Source organism: Accipiter gentilis, chromosome Z (genome assembly GCF_929443795.1).
Source record: "Accipiter gentilis chromosome Z, bAccGen1.1, whole genome shotgun sequence".
NCBI lineage: Eukaryota > Metazoa > Chordata > Aves > Accipitriformes > Accipitridae > Astur > Astur gentilis.
Window position 1 is genome coordinate 64,725,471 of NC_064919.1, and position 21,754 is coordinate 64,747,224.

Here is a 21,754-nt window from a genome sequence, read left to right on the forward strand (position 1 = left end):
GATATCTAGAAGATAATGCTAGGTAATAGATTCTTAATTCTCCACTTAGTGATAATATTTCTGAGTTGTGAATGTGCAGTGTTCCTTTTCATTCAGAGAAGCTCATAGCATTGTTAAGCACTAGTAAAATAGGTGTCTTAGTGTCCTGGTTTCAGCTGGGATAGAGTTAACTGTCTTCCTAGTAGCTGGTACAGTGCTATGTTTTGAGTTCAGTATGCGAAGAATGTTGATAACACTGATGTTTTCAGTTGTTGCTCAGTATTGTTTAGACTATAGTCAAGGATTTTTCAGCTTCTCATGCCCAGCCACGGCGCAAGAAGTTGGCACAGGACACAACCAGGGCACCTGACCCAAATTGGCCAACGGTATATTCCGTACCATGTGACGTCCCATCCAGTATAGGAACTGGGAAGTGGGGACAGGGAATCGCCGCTCGGGGACTAGCTGGGTGTCATTCAGCGGGTGGTGAGCAATTGCCCTGTGCATCATTTGTACATTCCAATCCTTTTATTACTACTGTTGTCATTTTATTAGTGTTATTATTAGCATTATTAGTTTCTTCTTTTCTGTTCTATTAGACCGTTCTTATCTCAACCCACGAGTTTTACTTCTTTTTTTCCCGATTTTCTCCCCCATCCCACTGGATGGGGGGGAGTGAGTGAGCAGCTGCGTGGTGCTTAGTTGCTGGCTGGGGTTAAACCACGACACTTAGAAAAAGAAGGTCAAGATTTTAGCTTCTTGAACCTGGGCTTGCAAGCATTATACCTTAAAGTCTTTTTGAACACCTATATTTACAAAGGGACTACTCTATTTTAAATTGGTGTCTAAGGGTTCCTGCATGGGTATTTGTTTCCTGTTGTCCTGAACACTAAATAAACCATGCAGTTAAATAGGTAGTTTCTTTTACAAACAGATTTATGTGGATTCACGATGAAGTGATATAGAGGGAAGTGTCAGTGATAACAAACATGTTTTTTACAATGTAAAGTAATTCTGTATATGCAATAACTGACAGTGGCAGGCTATCAATAGGAATTCCCTTACTGTAGGAGTGTCTGCAGGCAGTATTTGAAAGGATAAGATAGACCTTTTATCCAACAGTGGAAATTTATTTTAGGCAAAAGATGACACTTGCTTATAATTCCCTCAGAACAGCACTTGCCTATTTAACATAGGGTTACGGAGGAGATGAGTTATCAGAAGAATTTGTACCGAGAAGAACTTAATAGAACTGGCTCCAGCAGTTCTGAATAGCATGGGGGGCGGGGGGAAGCTGTTGGAAGGAGGGGAATCCTCAGAGAAGGAGACCTCTAATCTGGTAATACCTGAAAGAAATGTTTAAATATCAAATTTGCTTGAATAAGAATTTACTTTGCAGGAGGAGAATTTGCTAGAATGTAGACCAAACTGAGAGGACTACTGAGGCATTCTGTGGGATGCTTTCACGGAAATTGGAGTCAGGAAAAGAAATTCCAGTCTCATATGAAAGAGGGGTTTGTTTTTGGGGGGGAGGGAAGTACTAATTATGAGTGTCATGAATGATTGCCAATGTAGAAGATGTGGTTAAAAGAGTCACAATTTGTTTTACTTCTTATCTATGACTGTACAGCTGCACAACATTTCTTAAGGTATGCTTTTAAGGGAAAGAATAGCACAAGACACACTCCTGCTGTTGTGAAGTATTTCTGTCTGAGACCACTGCTTGTATCTTGTAGAGTAAAAGTAGCATTTTTGTTATGATAGGAGTGCTGGTTTTAGCTGGGATAGAGTTAATTTTCTTTACAGTAGCTAGTATGGGGCTATGTTTTGGATTTGTGCTGGAAACAGGGTTGGTAACACAGAGATGTTTTAGTTACTGCTAAGCAGTGCTTACACAGAGTCGAGGCCTTTTCTGCTTCTCACCCCACCCCACCAGCGAGGAGGCTGGGGGTGCACAAGAAGTTGGGAAGGGGACACATCTGGGACAGCTGACCCCAACTGACCAAAGGGATATTCCAGACCATATGAAGTCATGCTCAGTATATAAACTGGGGGGATTGCTGCTTGGGAACTAACTGGGAATCATTTGGTGACTGGTGAGCAACTGCACTGTGCATCACTTGTCTTGTATATTCTAATCCTATTATTATTATTATTGTCACTTTATTATTATTATCACTATTAGTTTCTTCCTTTCTGTTCTATTAAACTGTTCTTTTCTCAACCCATGAGTTTTTACTTTTTTTCCCCCCAATTCTCTCTCCCATCTCACTGCGGGGGCAGGGGTGTGGGGCCAGTGAGTGAGCAGCTGCGTAATGCTTAATTGTTGGCTGGGGTTAAACCATGATGATAGGGAACTTGTCACTTCTTATTTTTTATTGTGTGTTTTTTTCCCAGGCATCTGAAAGTATTCTCTCATAATTTTGGGGGGCTTTCAGGTTTAACAAAAATGAAGCTTTATTAAAACATTTAAAGTTTTTTCATCTTACGTAATGCTGAGGAGCTTCTGATGAAACACACACAGTGAAACGTTATTAAACTTGTAAGGCTCTTACAGATAGGAAGAGGGAAGAAAAGCTTCAGCTTTTGCGTCTAGGATAGTAGACTTGCATCCTACTCTCTATTACTAGAAAGAAGGATGATATGCTGTGACCAGCAGTTGCTTAAAAAACCAACAGGTAGAAAGTTTTAGCAAAACAGCTTGAAAGTAAAAAGACTTGTGTGAATAAAAATGCTCTACCTGGTGATTTGGGGCAGAAGAGGGTCATAGCTGCTTTTAGTCTTACCAGGTCCATAAGAACTGTCTTAAGAAATCTTACTGCTTCCAGCATGTAAAAATGGAGTGTTTGGAGAGCAGCTCGTAATGACACCTCTTTGAGGTGTCTGTGCATTTGTTTTGCTCTAATCACCTCGTAGTTACTGCTGTTGGTTAAATGTGCTGCGCTTGTAGATGCTGTTTCCTTCTGAGAGCGCATGAGTGGTGCTGGGGGGGAGGCATAGCAACTCTGGGCCCAGTGAATTTCTCATCCTTCCTTCCATTTGAGGGCACGTGAGAAAGCAAGCTCCATTTTCACCCATTTCTGCAATTGCTATTCTGCTGCTTAATGGATTAGTCTCAGGAAACTCTTTAGCATCTAAATATAGGTTATAGGGTCACTGCCAAAAGAAAGGTTTGTTGAAAGAAAAGCTGTACAATCAGAGTGTAAAGCTACCTATGCTGAGTAAAGATCCTTGGTCAGTAACTGTGGATTTTACGGATGCTTTTAGTTGGTCATTTAACCTATACAGTTCAGCAGGTAGACTTGCTTGTTTTCCATTGCTCTTTATAAATCACTTAATCCTATATTCCCAAGGAATCTTGGGAACTTTTTGAAAGAAATAGTCAGGGATCTATATATGTATAGATACAGCTGTACTTCTTCCCTTCTGAAGTGGACACTTGGTTTAAATTTACTGGTCTGTCTCTTCTCTATATGTATAACTGTATGGGAAGGCAGGTTTAGAAGTACTTTGTCAATCAGGACTTCTGGAAATATGGAGTCTGCAAGTGAAAAATGACAATAAGTTTTTTACATGCTTAGCAAAATATTCTAATTGTTCCTAAAATCTTTCTATGAGAGAAAATATTTAGTAATGAACTGGTAACACTAAAGCCTGCCCAAACCGTATTACTTTGCAAGTAGACTAAACATTGATTTGGCTGAGGGGAAGGGAGTGAGAGTTCTTTAATGAAGTTGCCAATGATGAATCTTCTAGTGGAGAATTTTAAATGGGTATGTACATATTAAAGGTATGTGAGCTGTCTAGTGGTTATCTTCAACTGGATTAACATTCTTTAACCAAAAAGATGTAATGGAAAAGCTTTTTCAATTTTCAAAATTTTGAAGCCATATGTTCTGGAGATTATGTTAACTCAAGCAATGTATTTAGGGAAAAATGTATAAAATGGTCTTCATAGAAGAAGAGACTCCCCTTAAAGCCTTTTCCCTTCAAATACCTTGATTTGGGAGAAGAGGTGAATAATTTCTTGCAAACTGCTTTCTCTCTTCTTCCTGCATTGGATTAGTGGGTTGTTTTTGGTTTTTTTTAATACATGGACCAGGGAATGGTTGGGAAGGATGTCCTTGTGTAACAGCTTTGGAGGCTCTGGCTTTTGAACTGTGCAGTTCTGCTAAGAAAGCCCTTAACGGTTTATGGCTTAGGTGAACTCTCCCTAGCATCATCACGTTACAGGGCTGAAACTATTCTCTGTCATTAGAACTTGTTGAACTGATGTATGCAGGTGTTGATATCCTTTGTGGAATCCATCCCATTGGTATTGTTTACATGTCTATATTCTTTTGCTAGTGTTTGAGTGCTAAGATAGAACTTCAAAACATTATGCAAGAAAATGTAGCTATAACATAATACTCTCTTGGCTTTGTTCCGACATTTAGACAAAAGTTGCTCCTTTATTCCTTGTATTATTTATCATCCTTCTGCAGACAAGGTTCTTGCTTTTGAAAATGGCATTAGTATTGTTGGCTGGCGTCAGTCTTAGTATCTTCACTCTGTCACTATCTCATTCTTGGCTGACACACTTCCTGCTATTCATGTTTTATTCTTCTGAGAAGAGACGGTCAGATTGTGTAGTGGTTTTGTAATGGGCACAAACATCCCTTGTAGGCAGAAGGATGAGATCACTAGACTCTTTTACATTTGTGACCAAAGCAGAATGTGAGCTAAAGTCCGAGAGCTTAAATAGACGTATTTAAACGACTCATCTTTTATTTTTTTTAAATATAAAATAAGCATTTGATCAGATGTGTTGAAAATGTGTATGTTGAGTATGTAGTAATTCTATGTTTAGTGTGAAAAGAAGCAAAGTGCCTTTTTGTCAAATACGTAAACTGTATAGTAGATACCAGTGAAATGAGACATGGCTTTCTGTATGATAATGCATGTTTTATAGGGTGCTTACTGGTTATAAATTATGTTTTAGTAGATTAATAGTTGATATGTAAGCTTTGCCTGTTTTTTCTATTTGTGTCCAAGAGTGCACTGAGAATGTCTAACATGTATTAGCAAATCTCAGGAGGTATAATAAAAAAATAAAGGAGGACTGTAAAAGCAGTGTAACTTCGTTTCTCCTGACAGCTTTAAGTTATGAACTACAAAATAAACACAGTTTATTTTAATAAACACACAACAGCTACAGTTGTATCTTTTCTGTTGGTTACATAACAGTAAATTAGTTCTGCTTTGACTTTTCTGGCTTGGCTTTCTCTCCCTGCTAGACTTGGGACAGAACCAAGCTGGTTAAAATCAGTTACGAGAATGTAATCTGAGGTGACTACTTAGTTTGATTGGGTTAGTTTGGGTTTTTTGGGGGTTTTGTTTGTTTGTTTGTTTTTCTTAATAAACATATCTAAACCTGTGAAAGAAAATACTTTTGTAAGAAACTCTGACTGAACAGCTTGTTTCTCTCTGAACAGCTTGTTTCTCTCTGAGCCTTATCCAATGTTTGCTTAAAGGCTAAGACAATGTTTGCTTGAAGGCTAATTTGCTATAATCTATTTCATAAGTAGGTTTATCCTTTTGGTGCATGTACATCCATATACAGTCTGCTGTTAATGGATATCTGGATTAGTGGCTTAATCTGGAGATATGAGGTCCACATTAGTATCAGCAGTCATTACATTGGTGTGTTGTTAATGTGAGTATTTTATATACTGTAGTAATTGAAGGTTATGCACAGCCAGTTTGCTACGGGACAGTAGCAACTGTTCTAAACACTGTAGAAGAGAACCATCTAGCCACTTTCCTGTGCTTTGCTTTCTGGGAGTTAGTGTGTAAAAATCTGTCTAGATATAGTGTCAGCAAATCCAGACTGTTTACAAACTGGTTTGATATAATTTAGATTCTAAAAGTGGATATTGCACGCTGTATTTCTTAAGCTTGTAATGGGATGTGACTCTTCCTTTCTCTGTGTTATGAAAAACACTATGATCCTGCTAGGAGTGCTAGATCTAAAAAATAACTAAGCTCTGAACTCAGAATATATCAAGGCAGATGACTGTGCTGGTGCTAACTGTAATTCTGGAGTCACAGAACTTAACTTCTGTAAACTCCTTCAAGATCTGTGGCAAACAAAAGTTAAAACACTTCTTTTTTTGTTTGCAATTTATTTTGTGGGGTGCACTGAGCTTAGGGTGTTGGTAATGCTTTCTGTACCAGAGAAGGCTTCCACTGTGGAACTGATAACTGAAGAGACCACTGACGTGCCCTTTCTTTATATCTAACTTCAAAGTTACTAACCAGTACTTTGATAGGCCCATTTGCAGAAAGAGCAGATGTGCTAAAATGAATGGTCTTTTACTGGTAAGCATTTTTTTTAAAGATAGTCAATGGTTTCTTTGTACCAGCTGAGGGTGTTGGAGAGGAGAATAGCTTATATATGCTCCCATTTAGAGCTGTAGGAAAACAGTATTCATCCATTTATCTGTTCTTTGAACTCTGCCTTTTATCTGTGAGGCACATAACTTCTGTTTTGAGTTTGGCCACTGAGAATATTATGGTTGATGTTTTAAACTGTGGGAGGAAATGCCTAGGAAAGAAAGTTTCACGTAGCAAAATTGGAAGCTGCACAAAGCAATAAGGTATACAGCGTGGATATGTTGGTTCCTGTTCACATCCCTCTTCAGAGGTACCATAGCATTGTTGCCCTCACTTTGGCCAGATGTTGTGTGCACCTCATGAAACTACGTGTTCTGCTCCCCTTGATGGGAAAACAGTCGACATGTGAGCATATGTCTTCCACGTAATTGTGCCTAGCTGTGTAATGCGGGTCTGCTCTTTGAAACAGTACTGCGGGAAAAATATTGTCAGGTAGTAAAAAGCACTTGCATGTATTTCAAGCAAGTTTTGAAGTCTTAAGGTTGAAAGCCAGTCTTATTTTTCTTGTTTCGTAGTTCTTGAAGTAAAAGAGAATGTTGTATTTTAACCCCGGTGGGCAGCTTAGCCCCACCAACCATTCATTCACTCTTGCGCAGTGGGACGGGAGAGAATTGCAAAGGCAAAAGTGGGTTGAGATAAAGACAGTTTAATAGGTAAAACAAAATCTGTGCACACAAGCAAAGCAGAATAAGGGATTCATTCACTACTTCCCACTGGCAGGCAGGTGTTTAGCCATTTCCAGGAAAGCAGGGCTCCATCATCTGTGGTGGTTACTTGGGAAGACAGATGCCATAAATCTGAATGTCACCCCCCGCTTCCTCCTTCTTCCTGCCAGCTTTTGTTTCTGAGCATGATCTTATATGGTATGGAATATCCCTGTGGTCAGTTGGGGTCAGCTGTCCCTGCTGTGTCCCTTCCCAACTTCTCATGCAACCCCAGCCACCTCGCTGGCGCGGCAGCATGAGAAACAGAAAAGGGCCTTGACTCTGTGTAAGCACTGCTCAGCGATAGCTAAAATACAAGTGTGATATCATCACTGTTTCGGTCACAAGTCCAAAATATAGTCCCATATCAGCTACTATGAAGAAAATTAAGTAAATCCCAGCCAAAACCAGTACAGGGAATAATTCTTAACAAGCCGAAGACATGAGAACTTGCAGATCCATTTGTTATTTGATTGGGGTTTTTTTGCTTTTGTGTACACTTCGTTACAAACAGTATTGTAACATACCTAGCTCTTAAAAGCATTGCCTTTTAGGCAGTGAGTGTATTTGAAGAGTGTTTGTGTAGTTCTACAAAGAGCCTTTATAGCAGTATATAATCTCTGTGTGCTGCAAATCCAGACTCCTGTGGGAGCTGAAGATCCATATTCTTCGAACCATGAAAATGCTGATTATTCTCTGACTATGTGTACCAAGCTGAGGAGCAGTGAAACATGAGTATTTGGGATGGGTACTTTGTTTTGCTGGTTCTCATAACTGCCTGCTGCTAATAGTAGTTGGTGTCTGTTCATTTGAAACAGCACTTTCACTCTAATGATATGTCAAAATCTATGGAGTGTTTGATAGATCTCAGTATTGAAGGAAGAAGTCTTAATGTCTGTATAGGATCAGTGGGATGACATCTGAATTCCAGAAGGATGCAGAGGGCGTACACCTACCAGACAATCACAGGGCAGCATAGTTTAGGAGTTATGAAATTACACTCAGGAGAACCAGACAACTCAAGTAGCCTGGGCTTTCTCTTTGGGAAAACACATGGGATACAGTTTCTATGAGTTCATGTCAGATGCAGACTTCTGTCAGACACCAGATATGTGGACTGAAAATGTCAAGAGTTCTTAGGCATCATCTGAAACCAGCCTCAGGCTCCAGTTGTTGTTCTGCTAGTCTTTGCATCTGGATTATGAGAGGCAGCTCAACTTATTTCCAGATCTGGCATTGTTTTCTAAAGTTGTGTTTTCCAGATCATGCTTGAAGCAAAGTGTAAATCGAATAAAGCAGTTACTTGAATGTAATAAAGAAATGTAGTATGTATTATTTTTTTACAGTGAATAGCAGAGGTTTATTAAAAGTTTGGCCCATTCTTAGACGGGTATGTTTGCATGAAGTATGAAACAAATATCTGAATTACAAAAGCAGCATGCATATGTAGTTTTGTCCAGATAGTGGTGTCTTGCACTCTAAAAAATAACTGCAGCAACCTTTTCTTGTTTTACAAACACAGTTCAGAAGTTCCATCATAAAATAGAGGAGTCAATTTCAGGTCCTACAGATTCTGTTTAAATAGAAGGTAGCATTTCCAGGCACCTTCTTAGCTACATAAATGTACATCTGTCACTACCCTGGATACCACAAGTAATGTTGTGTGTTCCATCATTCTACTCAAAGGTAGCAATGCCCCCCATTTCTTTTCCTGAAGTTAGTAGCTTCTGTACACTTATGTAAACATCTGACAAAGAGATAAGGGCAATGTTATGTGACGAAACTAACATCCACAACTTGCCTTCCTTTCAGTGCACCAAAGAAGTGCTCTGTTAGTATTCAGCAGTAATGTTGGATGTAATAAATAATTTCTTGAGCTTGTCTTTGTTCTCAGATATATTATTTCAAGAACTGGTAAAAATAATGTTCCAAGATCATAGACACTCCTGGGCTAACTCTGTTATTTGTTAGGAAAACAGGATCTTTCAAGGTTTTAATGAGGATTGGTTTATATATCTGTGTTCTACCAATTTTGGCAAACTGATTGTAATGAAATCCCTGTGACAACAGCAGAAGAGCTCATCATAGCATTGAGGCTGGAAGAAGAGCACATACATTTCCTTACTTGTCCCTTCCAAATTAGGAATTTTTAGCAAGTAATTAAACCCTCTACCTGGATTGGCATGTACTGATACTATATATGAACAGCCTTGTTAGTGTCAATTAGTGATTCTAAACTGTGCAGTAATAAAGGTTTAGTTTGGGCAGTAAACAACTTCAAAAGTTGATCTGCTCCCAGTTTTGAAGAAGAAAAGAAACACAAACCTACAAGTGGAAGTGACACTTGTTCTGGAAATTCATAGTGAATTCAACACTAAACTCCATTGAAAACACCTCTCTATTTTCAGATTGGCCATCTGTAATTGGTCATTGCTGATTTCCAAAAGCATGTAGTTGTGATTCAGCAATGGTATTCAGCCTATTGCACTTAATCAAATACAATTTTCTAGATGCTCTATATTGAGGAGAACCTTAGATTCTGTGTACTCAGTCCCTGAAAAAGGCAAACATCCCATTTGAGGAATGTCTAATAGCATACTACTAAAATACGTTTTTTTTCTTTTGTACGTAACAACTCGGCTGAGAGGTTTCTGCTATGTGCTAGGTGCTTTCTGCATTAGATGTAAACCACTTTTTAAGAGCTGTCTCTTAAGAGCGCAGGAGCAAGCAATTCCAAAGTGTTGGAAGTCAAGCAAGCAGGATGGAAGGCCAGCTTGGCTGAGCAGGTATCTTCTTCTAGAACTTAGGCAGAAAAGGAAGGTGTGTGGATGTTGAAAGCAAGAACAGATGACACAGAAGGACTACAGAGATGCTATTTACCACTGTAGGGAGAAAATTCATGTGGCCAAAGCTTGATTAGAGTTCAAGCTGGCCAGCACTGGGAAGGACAGTAAAAAGGGGTTTTAAAATAAGTTAACAGCATAAGGAGGATCAGAGATAACATTGGTCCGTTGCTTGTTGTGATCAGATGTAGACAAAGCGGAGAGGTTTAATTCTGGGATAATCCTGGTTATGGGTACAAACTGGGGGATGAGAGGCTGGAGAGCAGCCCTGCAGAAAGAGATGTGGGGGTTTGGGTTGATGGCAAGTTGAACATGAGTCACCAGTGTGCTGTGGCAGCCAAAAGGGCCAACCGTGACCTGGGGTGCATCAAGCACAGCACAGCTAGCTGGTCAAGGGAGGTGATTGTCCCACTCTACACTGCACTGGTGTGGCCCCACCTCAAGTACTGTGTGCAGTTTTGGGTGCCTCAGTATAAGAAGGACATCAAACTGTTAAGAGCGTGTCTAGAGGAGGGTGACCAAGATGGTGAAAAGTCTCAGGGGTGAGACTTGGGAGGAGTAGCTGTGGTCACTTGTCTTGTTCATCTTGAAGAAGAGAAGGCTGAGGGGTGACCCCATCGCAGCCTACAGCTTCCTCATGGCGGGCAGCAGAGGGAGAGGTGCTGATCTCCTCTCTCTGGTGACGAGCAATAGGACACAAGGAGATGGAATGAAGCTGTGTCAGGGGAAGTTCAGACTGGACTTTAGGGAAAGGTTCTTCACTGAGAGGGTGGTTGGTCACTGGGACAGCTCCCCAGGGAAGTGGTCATGGCACCAAACCTATCAGGGTTCAGTCAGCATCTGGATGGTGCTCTTAGTCATATGGTTTAGTGTTAGGCAGTCCTGCAAGGAGCAGGGAGTTGGACTCGATGATCCTTGGGTCACTTGCAACTTGAGATACTCTATGATTCTAATTTTCTCATTTGAGAAGAAAATGAGAGAAGAGAAACTAGCCAACTGGAGGGCAGCTTTGCAGAAAAGGACCTGGGGGTCCTGCGTTACCTGGTGTGCTGTTGTGGCAAAGGAGGCTAATGGTATCCTGGACGACATTAGGAGGACTGTTGCCAGCAAGTTCAAGATGGTGAACCTTCCCCTGTCCTCAGCACTGATGAGACTACATGTGGAATACTGTGTCCAATTTTGGGCTGCTCAGTACAAGAGACATGTGGAGCTGCTGGAGCAAATGGCCAGTAAGACAATGAAGGGACTGGAGCATCTTTCATATGAGGAAAGGCTGAGAAAGATTTTACAAATAACTGAAGGGAGGGTGTAAAGGAGACGGAGCCAGGCTTTTTTCAGTGTATTAGTGACAGAACTAGAGGCAATGTGTACAAACTGAAACACAGGAAGTTCTGTCTACACATAAGGAAACGATTTTTACTGTGAGGATGACCAAGCTCTGGCACAGCTTGCCCAGAGAGGTGGTGGAATCTCCCTCCTTGGAGATCTTCAAAAGCTGCCTGGGCACGGTCCTGGCCAACCAGCTCTAGGTGACCCTGCTTGAGCAGGGTCACTGGGCAAGGTGATGTCCAGAGGTCCCTTCCAACCTCAACCATTCTGTGATTCTGTAATGACTAAAAAGTAATGATCCAGCGCTCGAAGGTGATGCTTCCTCTCTTGAGGCACCTTTACCTTGCAACAGAGAAAATGTCTTTAAATTTATGACAATGATGCTGAAAAAAGTCAAGGGATACTTTCTTGGAGAAGCAATCAGTAGGGTTCTCGTGCTACATTGTCTGTGTGGGTAGCATTTAGCAGCAGCCATTGGGATGCAATTCTGGTTTTGCTTCTCATCACGTTGCTTTACGTTAACCTCTACAAAATGAGTATGACATGGGAATAGACGTGGGCTTCTGCTTCACTCTAGTGGGTCTTTCTGAATATTGTTTTAACTCTTGTTCAGGTTTTTACTGGACTGAGATCTGCAACAGGTGTTGCATCTTGTGATTCAGGGAATATGAGGTTTGTCACTGTGAATTCTTCACAGCTTCTGTTAGTACAGTAGAAATGTTCACGGTATGTATATATGCAAAATACTAATTTTTATGATACACATTAGAGTTTGTGTGTTCCTTGTAGTCTTTAGTTGTTAGCTATTGCGGATTATTTTACAAGTGTTTTTACTAAGTTTTTGTAAACTTTTAACAATCTTGGTGTCTTTTAAGTAGGGAAAATCTGCATAAATATTAAGTAGTTCCATGATGAAATGAAGGAAGAGGATGGAAAGGTAGCGTGAGCTTACACAGAAAAAGTGGTAATTGTATCTCACTCTAGTTAGTATCACTGTAGTTAATGTGCTGTTGATATTTGTCAGAATCTCAGCTATGGTTTGTGGAAATTCTCATGATGGTATTTGCTTGAGGTTTTTCTTCTTCTCTTCCCCTTCATTTAAATGTTTCTCAAAAATAGGAGATTCTGGTGTCTGGGGTTTGAAAAAGAATTTTGCTTTGTTGGAACTCTTGGAACGGTTGCAGAATGGACCTGCTGGGCAGTGTGGGACAGCAGAAGAAGCCATTGATCTATCCGGAGAGGTACTGAGTTTTAAAAAAAGCAAAAAGTTTGTTACATTTGATTAAAGTTATCTCTAGATAGAAAAAAAAATGAAAATAATTTTTTTGCCAAATCTAATTTCACTAATAATGCTGTTGTTTTATTTCAGTATCTAGTATTAAGGTTTCAATTAATTGCTTCATAATTGTTTGCTGATCTGTACTAACTAAAGCAGAAAATGAAATGGTATTGCTGAGTAGGCATACCTTTTTCTCCTTTTTGGGGCTTTTAAGATTTTTAGAAAAAGTTACTTATTTGGATATTTTCCAGTGATTTAAGGACAGTTTTCTAAAACTTCTTAGAAACTCTTCCTAAAGAGTTAAACTCTTCTTCTTCAGTAGTTGCCTTTTGATATCACTATGTCATGTGATAGTACTTCATTATCAAAACTAGCTGCTTTAATAATTTCAGTGTTAACAACTGGTATGAAAAAAGTATCATGCAGTGCTCTTCTAGGAATAGATAACTGTCCTAAGTGCTTATTTGTCCATTGGTATTTTGATTGTATGTAACTTTGTAATTCTTTGTTCTGTAATGACTGCTTTGGAGGAAATGACTGGAGCCTGAATAATTTTGTCCTCCAAACCGTTACAACTTCCACTGAGGTTTGGATTTTTAAAATCACTCAACTCTTCTAGAATAATTGATTGGAATTGACTGTAAAGGAAACTGACTTTTATTTTTTTTAAATTTATTGAGAACTTAAAATCAAGTTTTCAAAGTTGGCCAAATATTTATTAGTGTGTAACTTTTAAATAAAGTCTGTTTTCAGTCTTATAGGGGTGACAGGGTTTCTGATTTTCCGCAGTTATTGGCATTAAATGTTAACAACTTCAGTTTTGTCTTTTTTTTTTTTTTTTGGTTAGAGTATCATTCGTTGTGATGAAGATGAAGCCCACATTGCATCTGTATATTGCACTGTTTGTGCCACTCACCTGTGTGCAGACTGTTCCCAGCTTACCCATTCTACAAAGACACTAGCAAAACACAGGCGTGTACCTCTTGCTGATAAGCCTCATGAGAAGACCATGTGCTCCCAACACCAAGTTCATGCTATTGAGTTTGTTTGTTTAGAAGAGGGCTGTCAGGGGAGTCCTCTTATGTGTTGTGTCTGCAAAGAATATGGGAAGCATCAAGGTCATAAGGTACTGCTAATAATCTGTTTCTAGTCATGCCATGGGGTGGCTTGCATAATTATCCAATTAAAGTATAAAAGATTATCAAGAAAAGATGGTAGATTCTTGACGTGTCTTTACAGAAGTAACTTCATACTGTACTTTTGTTTTCCCTTTATTTCAGATGACTGCCATAGTAAAATTACAAGGAAACGCCACATTATTTCTAAGACCACAATAAGTTATTTATATATTAAGATGGACAGTCCCTTTATCTGATGCTTTTCTGAACTTCTCACAGCATTGACTCACCAGTTCTGAAAGTTGTTTTCATCATGCAAACACTAGGTTCACCCAAGCTGGTGCAGTCTTAAGCGCCCTTCTTTTTTTAGAATTGATTATGGAAAATGGCAAATTTGTATGTTTACTTGTGTAATTGCTAGATGCCTATCTTGGTCTCAGCATAATCTGTAACTCCCGATTGTGTTTTAAATTGCAAGATGGTTTTAAATTCTTGCTTGCCTTTCCTATATATACACATATACATACACACATATAGACATTAAATATGTAGTAAAATAGAAAAGATTATTAAGGAAGATATTTATGATTGATCTTTGATATGTTGCTTTTAATTATAGCATTCTGTCTTGGAACCAGAAGCAAACCAGATTCGTGCATCCATTTTAGACATGGCCCACTGTATAAGAACTTTCACAGAAGAAATCTCAGATTATTCCAGAAAACTAGTTGGAATTGTTCAGCATATAGAAGGAGGAGAACAAATAGTTGAAGATGGAGTTGGAATGGCCCATACTGAACATGTATGCTTTCCCCCTCCCTCATGTGCACAGACTATTTGCTTTTTGTAATAACCAAGATAAGGAATTTCTCTGAAAATTATACATAGGTTTTATAAGACAATACCTTAAGGTCTTATGTCTCCTAACTCAGCATTGAGGCTTAAGCCACGCCGTAGAGGGGAACTTGTGGTCTGTTACAATGTTTTCAGGCTGTATAGGGAAACCTGTATAACTGCTACTACAGTATTGAAGTACTGTGACAGGTTGCATCTGTTCTCAGGTGCTGTGATACTACTGAGGCTTTTTTCCCTGGTCATTTTTTGTTAGGTGTGTATATATAAAAATAAGCAACTGGATTATTGGAGTAGCTTCTTGAAGGACCTTACTCTTAGGGCTGATAAGCCATTCTGTATAATTGAGACTTGAACTGTGATGTAGCCAAGCAGATGTAAAGATAAGTTAGAAATTTAATAAAATGAAAAATGTACTTCTGGAATCAACTGGTGTCCTTAATCCTCTGGATCTCCCAACTGTGACGCTGTAGGTACCAGGGACTGCGGAGAATGCTCGCTCATGTGTCCGAGCCTATTTTTCTGACCTTCATGAAACTCTTTGTCGTCAGGAGGAAATGGCTCTTAGTGTTGTTGATGCTCATGTGAGAGAGAAGTTAATTTGGCTTAGGCAACAGCAGGAAGACATGACCATCCTCTTGTCACAGGTTTCAACAGCTTGCCTTCATTGTGAAAAGACTTTACAACAGGTAGGTTGGCAAGTGAACTGTAACATATGACAAGATACATTGGAACTGCAGATGAAGTTTAGGCTACAAATGAAAAGGTCAGATGGTACTCTGTATTTTTATTTCCTTTGCAATGTTAAAACAATAATGATATAACACAAGATTAAAGTATTCATTTCAAGGGGGGTGTTAGACAAGGATAATCAGTACAAAAGCATCAAGTCCTCCAGTTGCTGGGAATCCTATGGCATGATTCTCTTGTCTGGAGTAATTTCTAGTTATTTGTGAGGTTAGTGGGAAGGAGAGATGAAACTGAAGCAAAGAAGCTACAAGATTTATGGGAAGGATTTTACAGTTGCAATTACCAGTACAGGTGCTTGAAAATAGTTGCCATACAAGGCTGTTAAGAAAAAATGTTTTAGGACTAAATAATTCTCGGTAGCACTTGTAATACAGGTAATTCAGCATATTAAAAGTGAAGAAAGTGGCTATATAAGAGTATCTGGGTGGTCCATTATTCACTTAATTTAGCGGTAGCAAGAGGTAAATAGTATAGGTAGCAAACAGTAAACCGAGTGTGAGAAATTACTTCATTAATGTGTTATTTGTACTTTTTTTTTTTATTTGTTCAGAGCCAGTGTCTGGTTGCTTACTCAGATGTACTTTTAACAATGCAAATGTTCGCATTGTTAATGGGTGGATATTAATCTCTTTGTGTTGTGTGTTGCTGTATGCTGCAAAGTAGCTGCTCTATTCCAGCTGATGGAATGATATATACTAACGATATAAATATTCTTTATATATTACATTACTGTCTTTTATAATGTATATTCTTATTCCTACAGGACTAAGAGAGGACAAAGAAAAAGTTTTTTAAAACTGCAGAACTATTTAGTATCTATTAGTTTTAAGGAAGAATGACAAGGGCTTCACATTTGTATTGCAATTTTAAACAAATCTATTTTGTAAATGTGAGTTTCTTTAACTAGAGTACTTCTGTTTAAAATGCTTTATTTCCAGCCATCATATTTACATTGTGTTTGGTTATTTTAAGTAAATTACTAAAGTAAAGACATGCTTTTGTTTTCTTTGTCTGTTTAGGATGACTGCAGAGTAGTGTTGGCCAAACAGGAAATTACGAGGTTGCTAGAGACATTACAGAAACAGCAGCAGCAGTTTACAGAACTTGCAGATCATGTACAGCTGGATGCTAGCATACCTGTCACTTTTACGAAGGTATTCTTAATCTCATGAAAGTACAGCTATCCACTTTATGAAGTCCCAAATGTAATTTAAAAGAAAGTAGGAATGATATATGTTCATTATGATGATGTATTTGTTGCAGCAAATTTAGGCAGTTCAGTATCAGAGCCACAGTGTCTTATTATATGATGAATGCTGTGTGGTATTTGAGCAACAAAACCACTGTACTGTTGGAATTAGTGTGAGAAACATTTATTTGTCATTGACTACATCAGTAACTTTGTTCAAACATTAGCTGCTTTCTTTTAAATATGTAAGATGGTATTTTTGAATTCTAGAAACACCTTCCTTTGGAAATATACCTGATTTATTATAAGTTCAACTCAGAGCAGGAATCTACCCTTTGTTTTTCCATGTATTTTGGCTTTTTCATGAAGACAACATAACTTCTGCAGGATGTTTATTATTTTATGTCCTGAAAATTGCACACCTATTTTTAAATGCAACAATGCTATTATAACTTTCAGTTTATAATTTGTCTTGTAGTTGCTTTGTATTCACTGATAGTTTAGACACAGTTCCTATTCTAAGTAGTTGGAGTTTTTTATTGCTTTAATATCATTTCAATACCACCTGTTCTTTGAAAGGGATGAAATTATTTGGAGTTTGATAATGGTGATGCTTTTCACATAGGAGATTAAATAAATTTGAAACTCCAAAGAGCAAGAAGTACTTTGATTTATGGGGGTGGGGTCTGTTCTGAATGGGTGAAAGAGGAATAGGATCTATTGTTGCTGAGGTGAAACTGAGGATTTAACTGTTGCTGTTGAAGTCTGTACTATAAGGAAATGGATGCTTCCATGGGGATTCTGTCCCAGTTCTTCTTCTTGTCAGAAATTCAATTTCTTCCAAATAATTTGTTTTGTAACTTAAGTATATTTGAATTTCCATGTAATAATTGCTTTGTCAGATCAATAAATGCAACATTTTCATTTCTGTTCCTCTGTTCCCTATTCAGCAGAGATCAGAGTTAGTAGGGTCAGGGAGACCTCTTCTGCAAACCTCCATTGTTCCATGAATGAAGCAGGATTCACATTTCACAGATGATTAATTACGTTCTGTGTATTAAGAGCTGATTAATGCTGCCATCTCACAGGGCTGAGTCAGAGAGGCATTTTGGATGTGTGATTTTGCCTTTAGGAGCTGTTAATCTGACTCAGGAAATTTTGATTGTGAATTTCTGAGCATTTGGAAAGAGAATGGTTGCAGCCAGCTAAGTTGTAATAGGAGATGTGAAATAAGTCTCAGCTTGGGGGACTCAGAATTCTTCCAGTGTCTCTCTGCACCTCAGCTTCCTTTAGAAAAAAATAGGACTTCTATTGTTTTTCTCCTGTGACAAATTGGTATTTTTATGAAATATTCTGAAGCTTAGATTCTGAATTTCAAAGGTGCCAAAGCAAATGTTGTTTTTCACAAAAAGAGCAGCAGTCATGAAAAAGTAAGGTGAAAATAATTACTTCAATCTCTTACTTTTTATGTTTCCTCCCTTCTGAACAAGTTTCAAGCTCTCTTTCTACACAATGTTTTCTTAGAATACTGTCATGCTGATGGCCACTGTTGTGACTTGTAGTGAGGCTTGTTGTACATGAAAGGTCTGTGCCTGGCAACAGATTTCAGATAGAAATAAAATCTTCAGATCAAAAACTGTAAAGTGTTATTATATCGCTGAAAAGGTCTTTCTCAGAAACTCTCATGCACTGAAGGCTGCATCCATTATGAAATTAAAAAAGCATTTCAAACAGTACCAGATCAAAGGAACATTCCATATCCAGTGAAGGTTGTGGAGATTTAAGGAGGGGAGGGAGAAATCCTTTCCACTATTGAAAGTGAGTAGGTTTATCCACGTTTTTTTTGTTTCACTGATGACATGAAAAACATGGATAGTGCTGTTTCCTCTTCCTAAACCATCAGGGGAAATGCCACATATAAAGCTCTGAAGGGAGGATTTGGAGAATTCCAGGACAAGATGCTGAAAATCTTTCAAGAACTATGTTAATATATAATAATTTTTTCCCAAATGTTGTTAATATATTGTTTCCAGTGGATCCTCCTTTACCTATGTATTTATGAGGACTTTGACCAAATAAGCTTGAGATGTATTCATGTACTCAGTTTGTTGGCAAGGAAATGGCTCCTCATCCAGGAGTGCAGTCCATATTTGAAGAGGGAGATTGCTGTTCTGTTCTGGTCAAATGAGGTCAGTGGCTGTGGAGTGTTATATACAGGAATAGCAATTGTTCATCCTGAATATTTGTATGTACATACTGGGGAGAGGGAAAATAATTAAAAAACAGTACCTGAGGTAGTAAAGAGCACTTATCCATCATTGTTGAAGCAAGTATGGGAAACTGCTAACCCTTACCAACACCAAGAGTACCCTAGAAGACAGTAATCTATCAGAGGGAAAGCACTTAACGCTATCTTTAAGTAAAGCTATATAGAGCTTTTGTCATGTCAACAAATTCTTAACAAAGATGAAGGACAAGGACAAAAACCCAAGAGATCACAGTTGTGTGATTTTTTCCTTCTGCACTTTCTGTATTGAGATTTAAGAAAACACCAAGTTTTACTTAAACAGAAATCACAGGTTACCTGTTTCTAAGTATGCTATCCAGTTATACATCTGCCAGAAATGCAGACATGTAGGGGTTTTACTGGCCAGATTTGTTTAAAAAAAATTTTTTTATTAAAGGTGCTGATATAGTTGATGCAGAGATGTTTTTTTTTCATCTGTCAGTTTCTAGCTGTGATCATCAATAGCCAATTATTTCTGACTCGTATTACAGGTGCTATACATTATTTTCTGAGTAAGAACTTTTCTTGCAAGGTTCTTCCTAAGGTGACAGAACTGCTTACACAAAAAGTGGAAATTTGGTGTCCATCACAGATTGCATTTTGATTCCTTCTGAGAGAGTACAAACATACTGAGAACAACCTGTTTTCACTCCAAAACTTACAGAAAGCAAACTGAAACAAGATGGCTAAATTTGGCAGAATCATTCATCTCCTCTACTTCTCTGATGCTTTAAGTTGCACGGGCCGGCACTGCCTCTGCCCTCTAGCCATGGGAGCTGTAGAGGTGTCTGGTGCTTCTAGTGGTGCCCTGAGAGCACGGCCAGGCTGGCTGTTGTGGTTTAACCCCAGCCAGCAGCTAAGCACCATACAATCGCTTGCTCACTCCGCCCCCCCAGTGGGAAGGGGGAGAGAATTAGAAGAAAAAAAACCCCAAACCTCATCGGTTGAGGTAAAGACAGTTTAATAAGTAAAGCAAAAGCTGCACGCACAAGCCAAAGCAAAACAAGGAATTCATTCACCACTTCCCACCAGAAGGCAGGTGTTCAGCCATCTCCAGGAAAGCAGGGCTCCATCACACATAACGCTAACTTGGGAAGACAAACACCATCACTCCAAACGTCCTCCCCCTTCCTTCTTCTTCCCCCACCTTTATACAGTGAGCATGATTTCATGTTGTCTGGAACATCCCTGTGGTCACTTGGGGTCAGCTGTCCCAGCTGTGTCCCCTCCCAACTTCTTGTGCACCCCCAGCCTCTTTGCTGGTGGGGTGGGGTGAGAAGCAGAAAAGGGCTTGCCTCTGTGTAAGTGCTGCTCAGCAGTAACTAAAACATCCCTGAGTTATCAACCCTGTCTCCAGCACAAATCCAAAACATAGCCCCATACTAGCTACTATGAAGAAAATTAACTCTATCCCAGCTAAAACGAGCACACTGGCTGACTATCAGCAAGCTCTGGCCATAGCCAGGGTGTTGCCTTCAGCAAGAAACCTATAAACTTAGTGGTTCTATCCAGAGCTGCCTCTTTTCCTTCCTCCAGAGAAGAACTGGGAACATTCATCCCCAGAAATTTTAGACAAAATCAGAACTGAGGCTTGAGTGTGAAAAGGGTGCTGGAGGCATGGCATTTTTTAAATTCTTCAGTGCCTTTTGCATACTTCTTTGTGCTCTTTCTCTTTGCCTGTATGTTTCCAGCTGACATGCTTGTCAAGAATCTGCCCACAGGTTTTTCTTCTTCAGGAGATAACCCTTTCAGATAACGTGCTGTGTTGCAATGTTGTCACTGAATTTGGCAACTTCAGCTCTGAATCCAGAAATCTAGAACTTAGAAGAAATTTATTAAAAAGCAAATAAGTCTCAATGTTTTATTTTCCAAATCTCAAATATTCTGTTAGTCTTTTGGTTTTGGAGCATCTGTCTTGTGTAGTGTCAAAGCTGTAGGGCTGAAACTGCTCAGCTTGTACAAGTTTATTTCACAGATTCAAACAAAGTCATTTTTTCACAACAAACAGCCTATGGTGTTCTATGCCAGGGATCTTCTGGGCCCTAAATGTCTGTGGTTTCAAAAAGCAGACAAGACAGATTTGTAGATGAATAATACATCAAGATCAGTTCGTTGCAGAAGCCACACTCTTGGCTCACTAAGTCCATGAGCTGCAAGCTGTTTGACTCGGGGAGGGTGTTTAGGACAGTTATCACTGTGTGCTTTCCTTGTCTCTTACTTTTGCATGTGTCCATCTTTACCTAGTTTCAGACAACATGCTAGATTAGCTGGACCTTTGACCTGACTCTTACAATCTGTATGATTGTAACAAACTTACAATCATGGTGTTGCTTACTTTTGCATTGTGGTTTTTGCAACATTTTTTAATTACTTTTTTTTAGAAAGCAGTTTCTCAAGCTGTGTTTACTCTCTTTGGAGACTACAATAGCATAAGGTCATTGAATTAATCTGTATTGATTATTTTGGCAGTACGCTGCTTCATCTGTGACAGAGGGGAGAATGGATTTCCATGTCATAATGACATATATCCAGCTATATAATGGATCCTCTGTGTATGTGTGTATATCTCAAGTCACCTAATGTAGGTGCTTATATATATCCGGTCACGCTGGTGCATGTTGGTCTTGTACCAGGAGAGGTTGTAGCATTTTTGCACTCAGTAAATAGCATTTCTAATGCAAGAAGAAATGAAAAGCTCAGTGGGGTAGACACAGGTTTTCGTGTATTGCTTGCCCAGCACAGCACTGTCTGGATTTTGCAAGGAAACAATGTATTGCCATATGGTTCTGATGATTGAAACTCTGGTATTTGATCAAGGTAGCATTTCTAAGTACATCAAAATGTGTTTCAGGGGTACCTAGTAATCTTAGCCTATGTTGTTTATTTTACAATTTACGGTTTGCTGCTTTATATTAATAATACCACTTGAATGCATTGTTAGCATCAGCTTGTTCAAATACTCTTGGTAGCTTGGTCTAAACTACAAATA

General features: G+C 38.9%; 1 protein-coding gene across 2 annotated transcripts in view; it reads left to right on the plus strand.

The window, feature by feature from the left end:
* The window catches only part of TRIM23 (tripartite motif containing 23), a 29,242-nt gene that overhangs the window by 1,472 nt on the left and 6,016 nt on the right, over positions 1–21,754 (plus strand). For both annotated transcript variants that reach the window (XM_049795370.1, XM_049795371.1), the window contains exons 3-7: positions 12,410–12,531; positions 13,417–13,695; positions 14,307–14,489; positions 15,013–15,228; positions 16,309–16,443. In XM_049795370.1, the coding sequence (XP_049651327.1) occupies positions 12,410–12,531; positions 13,417–13,695; positions 14,307–14,489; positions 15,013–15,228; positions 16,309–16,443 (935 nt within the window). The remainder of the gene's footprint in view (positions 1–12,409; positions 12,532–13,416; positions 13,696–14,306; positions 14,490–15,012; positions 15,229–16,308; positions 16,444–21,754) is intronic.